This window comes from Bubalus kerabau, chromosome 11, assembly GCF_029407905.1.
Source record: "Bubalus kerabau isolate K-KA32 ecotype Philippines breed swamp buffalo chromosome 11, PCC_UOA_SB_1v2, whole genome shotgun sequence".
NCBI classification, from domain to species: domain Eukaryota; kingdom Metazoa; phylum Chordata; class Mammalia; order Artiodactyla; family Bovidae; genus Bubalus; species Bubalus kerabau.
Window position 1 is genome coordinate 81,496,491 of NC_073634.1, and position 6,564 is coordinate 81,503,054.

The 6,564-nt window shown below is 33.6% G+C and overlaps 1 protein-coding gene across 10 annotated transcripts in view; it reads left to right on the forward strand.

The window, feature by feature from the left end:
- The window catches only part of PUM2 (pumilio RNA binding family member 2), a 121,436-nt gene extending 115,147 nt beyond the window's left edge, over window positions 1–6,289 (forward strand). For all 10 annotated transcript variants that reach the window (XM_055540861.1, XM_055540856.1, XM_055540862.1 and 7 more), the window contains 4 exons: window positions 535–660; window positions 900–1,021; window positions 1,685–1,877; window positions 3,030–6,289. In XM_055540861.1, the coding sequence (XP_055396836.1) occupies window positions 535–660; window positions 900–1,021; window positions 1,685–1,877; window positions 3,030–3,161 (573 nt within the window). In that variant the 3' untranslated portion in view covers window positions 3,162–6,289. The remainder of the gene's footprint in view (window positions 1–534; window positions 661–899; window positions 1,022–1,684; window positions 1,878–3,029) is intronic.
- Window positions 6,290–6,564: the final 275 nt, after the last annotated feature.

Consider the following 6,564-nt stretch of genomic DNA (forward strand, 5'->3'; position numbering starts at 1 on the left):
GAATGTGTGTTAATTTCTGCCTCTTTCATAGAGTGTGAGTCAATATATAGCTTCATTTTTGCAGCTGAAAAATGTAGATGAGTTTAATTATATTACTCTAAGAAATAAAGATAACTGCTGTTAGCGTTGTAAGCCCGACAGTGTTTTCCAAACTTCCTGGGAGAGGGGGAAGGAGAGAAGAAGACTTAAGATTGTATAATAAAAGACAGAAAAATAAATATAAATTAGTAACTAATACATAATAATTAATAGTGTCTGATTACAGTGTGCACTATCACTACCCCACAATCCATTCTTTGTCATTATTACATGCCTTCCTTCTTCTGATTAGGTTCCTTTTGATCAAAATATCTGTTAGCTCCTAAACTGAGTGCCCTGTTTCTCGGTCTTTGCCAATGTGGCAGTTGATGTATTAAATGTAAATTACCTGTTCTTGTATGTTAAATTAACTCAACATGTTATCAAAAACCTGTGTAAACCCGTCTTTCCAAAAATGTCACAGATTGGAAGTTTATTTCTTCTAATTGTTTTAAGGTATTTGTACTTTCAACTCATCCTTATGGCTGCAGAGTAATCCAGCGCATTCTGGAGCATTGCACTGCAGAGCAGACCTTACCTATCTTAGAAGAACTCCACCAACATACAGAGCAGTTGGTACAGGTATAAAATCCCTAAAATTTGAAACGTTTATATACTTTTGCAAATGGTTCTGATTTTTTAAAGGAAATATAATTTATTGTTAACACTATAGAGTTAACACACAGTGAAACAAAAGCCTTTTGTATTCTCTTGATTGTACTATTGGATTTTTAGAAAAATAATAAACATCTTTTTTAAGAATTACCGTTATTCCTAACGAATGACTTTAAGGAAATCAATTTTTAAATGTCTGCACTCAGGATCAGTATGGCAATTACGTTATTCAGCATGTACTGGAACATGGTCGACCTGAAGACAAGAGCAAAATTGTTTCTGAAATCCGAGGAAAGGTCTTAGCCTTGAGTCAACACAAATTTGCCAGGTATTGCATTATTTTCTCATTCCAAGGGAAAGGTCTTTTAACACTCTGGCTTTTTAAGCACAGAAATGCATATAGACTATAACATTGGAATACAATCTCTCTCTAATTTTTTTAGTGGAGGCAAAAGGTACATCTAGAGTGTTGCTTTTGTTCTCAAAGAATCTACATGACAAATTGGTTTGCCCCCATATATTCCATTTTTTAAATCTGTGTTTGGAAAATTATTTCTTCCCAAGATGTGTGGATAATTGCACATTTATTTAGTTCATGCTCATGAAAGCCTCAGACCTTATTAATGACCTAGTTTCACCCCCATCCCCCCTCCTTGAATATGGGTCTTTGATTTGTTTTTGTTTGGCCATACCACATGGCCCTCTACATTGGAAACTTGGGGTCTTAACCACTGGACTGCCAGGGAAGTCCCGATAGTTTAATTATTATTTAGTTATCATTTTAAGAGGCCTGCCATTAAACTTGGGGATGTCCCATATGGATTCTTCCATGATATTAATTACTGTTTTAGAAGTAACTGGAGAATTAGAAGAGAATCCTGTTTTGACTCTTCTGCCTGCCAATGCACTGAACAAGTTCTTTCAAAAGCCAGAGAAAGTTTTCTGTTAAAAAATGACAAAATAATTTTGTTTATGTACTTTAATTTTTAAGCAATGTAGTAGAAAAGTGTGTTACTCATGCCTCCCGTGCTGAGAGAGCTTTACTGATTGACGAAGTTTGCTGCCAGAATGATGGTCCTCACAGTGCCTTATACACCATGATGAAGGACCAGTATGCCAATTATGTCGTTCAGAAGATGATTGATATGGCTGAACCTGCGCAGAGAAAGATAATCATGCACAAGGTAATACTATTTATAGCACTTAAAATAGATGATTCAGTTTGTTTAGGCTACTCTTTTAACTTCCTCAGAATGTCTGAACTACAGAAAAAGTTTAAAATCAGTGGAAAAGCTTTGGCAGATGTAGGTATACTGTACTCTTTTGTAAGTTCTTAAGGTAATCAGCTCAATAAAATCACATTCATTTCTCATATTTACCTACCATTTACCTAATCAATTAAGCTGGTTTCTCTCTATCCTTTTTCTACAGTCTAATGATTCTCAAAGAAATCATTACTTTCCACGGAAAACTTACTGTTAAAAATGAACACTGGTGGTATTTTTGCCCTCTTGATTTTGTTTTTAAAATTTAATATTTTTGTTTAAGAATATATACCTGTAACAGTTTTTTCAGTGTTATTTTTAACTGCATTATTTATTTACCAATTTCATATTTAGAGCATTTCAATTACTTATTTTTTAGTAACTGTTCTTAGCAATGTTTTATACATCTTTGCATAATTAAATGTTTTTGTAAGGTAAATTCCTAGATGTGGAAATTGATGGCACAAAGTATGTGAACATGTTACATTTTAATAGATTCTGCCAAGTTGCTTTCCAAAAATTTTGTACAAGTTTGCATATCTGTCTGATATTTACCTGTTTACATTATCTCATCAATGCCAGTTATTGCTTATAAAATCTTTTCCAGTCTGGATGGAAAGATAATGATATGATTCTTCTCATAGGTGTTTTTAAAACCACTAGGGAGATATTGAATATCTTAAATGTATTAGCTCTAACACATCTTGCTTGTTCATGTCTTTTGCTCCATTTTGTATTGAATTTTTGTCTAGTTGCTTAGAGTTACAGAATTCGGCCCTCATAAACTTTGTAAGAATATACTAGCTCATTAGTGATACTTCTCTTCTATGTTTGGAGTTTCTCTATTATTTGCATGTGTAATAGTTTATGGGAATAGTGGCTTGTTTTATTCATTAGACAATTTTGGAGAGACTGAGTGGAACAGAACTGCTTTTGCAAACAACTTTGTTTGGATTTGAATTTTAAAATTTCAGTTATTTCTTCCAAATCACCCAGATTTGGGGGCAGTTTTTTTTAGGAATCAGAAACTAAAATAACTTAGATTTCCTAAGCAGATTATTTATTTTTCAGATTCGACCTCACATTTCTACTTTACGCAAATATACATATGGGAAGCATATACTGGCCAAGTTGGAAAAATATTATTTGAAAAATAGCCCAGATCTAGGGCCTATTGGAGGACCACCAAATGGAATGCTGTAAAGGAAAAAAAGAAGATAATGTAACCATGTGAGAGGAGCATTTCTTTTGTGAATTATCAAAACACAACTCAACTATGAATCTTCAAATTTTTTTTAAAGCAAAACTATTTATTGACTTTATTCATCCATTTGTAAATTTTTTAAGGTTCTTGTGTATATTTGGGGGTGGGGGTGGCGAATAAATTATATTCAGCCCTGAGTGGAGACCTATCAGAATGAATTGCTGGCAAAGCACAGAATGCCTGTATATGATGTAACTGTATCAAAAAATGCTGTCACATATTTTGTAAATTTTTACCTTGTAAAGTCACAAAAATAGTTTTTAAAGGGAAAAGTACAGTATTCTTTTAATAAACTGGCTTGCAGTCTGGTAGGTCTACGGACCCCATAGCACAACAGGTTTATAGAGATGTATATAAAAATATAGTCCTTATTTTTTTTTTGTCCTTTGTGTGAAGCCTTTTATAACAGATTAACAATCAACTGCATAAATTAATATTTTAAAAAGAAAGTTAAGTTGTATTTTGGTAATTCACAAACTATCATGCAAATAAAAACTCAGTAAGATAAGAATTAAATGATTTGAAAGGAAAAGAACTTATAGTATTTACAGTGGATATGGTTTTAATACAAATACTGCCCTAAAATGTCTCTGGCAATGTACAGAAGTATTGTATATACTTACATATGTAATTGTTATAAGAGGTAGAAAAAAACGGAATCATGGTGACACTTCCATCCAGTTAAGTATACTAAACGAAAAGTTAAGTTCCATTTTAACTTTTCAGTTTGGTTTGCGATGAGAAAGAGTCGAAATTTGTACATTGTTTTGCTTATAGAATTACAAGGACATGTTGAGAAAGTGTTGAGCTTTATTTTGCTTTTTCATAGTAGATTCAGAAAGTAGGAACCTAATAGAGGTGAAAAGGGGCCACTGAAAAGTGAATTTGATAGCTCAACATTTAAGCATGATTACATATTCAGATAGCTTTTTTTGCTTCCTATAAATATATGCATTGTGTGTGTAGTAATAGATGTAAGTTTACACTTTGAAAGCAAATCTTGTTTCAATGTTTATTATAAAAGCCTTGCTAATTTGGTAGTGATGCTTTCTTTGGTTGTACAGGTGTATATTTGTAAACCTCAATGCTGTAAATGGAATTTGTTTTATCTCTTTGGGAAACATTTGCATTTTGGTGTACATTTATGTCCCTGCCCTCTGACCTGGCATATAGTGTTGTATAATGTAAATTGATTTCTCCAAATTGAGAGTGATTTTTTAAAATTTTTTATCTTTATATGGTTTCAGAAGTATGAACCAGCTTTCTTTTTATTATTGTGGAAAACATTTTGTTTTATAACATAGTTGTTGACTCTGTTAATATGGACATGCTAGGATTTGGATCACTTTCAAGAAGTCAGGGTATTGTGCATAATAGAAAGTATTGGACTGAGATATTTGATGACCATGGAGGCCAATGCTTTTTCCATCTTATTAAATGTGATGTGACTTTTTTTCTTTGTACAGAAGAGTACTGTATTTTTGAATAGCCTACTCCCAAGTAATAGCAAATCTGTATGATAACATTTTTTCTCTGGACATAAGACATAACAGTAACATGATGTACATTTACAAGCGGCCTTATGTACATTTCCCAACAATCTTTTTAAGGCAAAATTGTGACCATATGTGTATAATTAAAATCGTTTTTAATCCTTTGCCTATGAAAATATTTTGGAAAAAACTTGCTTTGTATATTCAGTTTCTGAAAGATAAAGAAAGTGCTTTGTATTTTGTTGAAGTCAGTATTTTGTATAAAACTTTTATGTTGACCCACTTATGTTTAGTGCTAAAAACTAATGAACTATGCTATCTCTTTCAATTGAATATGTAAGGGATTTTTTTTATTGGAAGTCTGCAGAAGAATACCAGTCTTCTGAGCACAATAGTGAACATAAAGGTTTTTCACATAGCTGTTCATATCATGAACCTAAGAATAACAGCATGAAGTTTGGGGTGCCAGGCATAGTTTTTCATGTTTGATGTTGAGTTATTGTAGTTTTCTAACCCAGCATTCCTTGTTGAGGCCATTAAATTTAACCACTTGTTCACTGTCCCTTCTCACAGTCACACTTGTTCATCAGCATGTCCCAGCCATAGTGACAGAGCTTTTTTCCCCTCCATACAGGGCTGCTCCCTGCCGCCCTTCCCGCTTTGTTTTGCCAGCCTCAGAATGTCTTGGCCCTGTGCTGAACTTTTGTTCCCAGTATCAGCTCATGGTTTCAGGATCAAGTTGTCCTTGTTGGAGATTGGTGGTGACTTTCCTGGATTTGCACAGTTAAATTCCTGGTTTTCCTTTATCTTCTGTTCACACAGACAAATTATTTCTGCAGATTTAGAAAGTCCTAGAGAACAGCACATTGGGAAACTGGACCATTGTCTTGAATTCCTGATGTTCTTGTGTGTCTCATTATTAACAGCCCAGTCTTCCCAGTATTTTAGGGCTTATCGTAGAAAAATATCTATTACTCTAGAAATTTTGGTCTGCCATTTTTGATGCCCACCTCTCTGATTCCACCTTTTAATAAATTGGCATGAGGTTTTGGTATAATCTGAAAATGACATTTTAGAATAAACTTAATTGGGCAGAACCACTTAGGCTTTACTCTTGGTTGTCTTTTGATATGAATTGTTTCTGGACCAGTTTGTCTAAGTCCTGGCTCTTATTGGTTCGTATGAAATAATGTTATCTTCACTTCTTTGTATATTATGTATAAATTAGAAAATGAAAAATGTGTGAATAACATTGTATGAAATAAATCTGGTCTTGTGTTTTTCTCTACATAAAATACCCCACTGTACCTCAATTACAATTCCCATTGACCAATCAAGTTTACTCTGATTTAAGGAAAATGAAAATACCTTTATCACATGGATGCTAGTCTGGGGCCAGTGATTGCACTGATGATATGAATCCTGTCTTAAAATATTCATAATTTCTGTCTAACTACATAGAGTCATTACACACTTCATCATATGATGGAACTTGAACCCTGTTTCTTTATTGATAAAATGATACTTCAAAGTTGTTTTTGAGGATTAAATTAAATCATGTATCTTTACCCACAGGTGTTCGTTTCCTTTGCACAAACATGCACTTTAGGAGACTATGTTGTCTGAAAGTACAGTCTGGGTTCAGGCCTGTATTTAAAGTTAACCTCACTTTTCACAAACCTTGTGAATTTGATTATGTTATCTCAGCCTTAGTACCTTCATTTTTAGTATGAAGTGAAAGTCACTCAGTCATGTCCAACTCTTTGTGAACCCATGGATAGTCCGTGGAGTTCTCCAGGCCAGAATACTGGAGTGGGTAGCCTTTCCCTTCTCCAGGGGATCTTCCTAA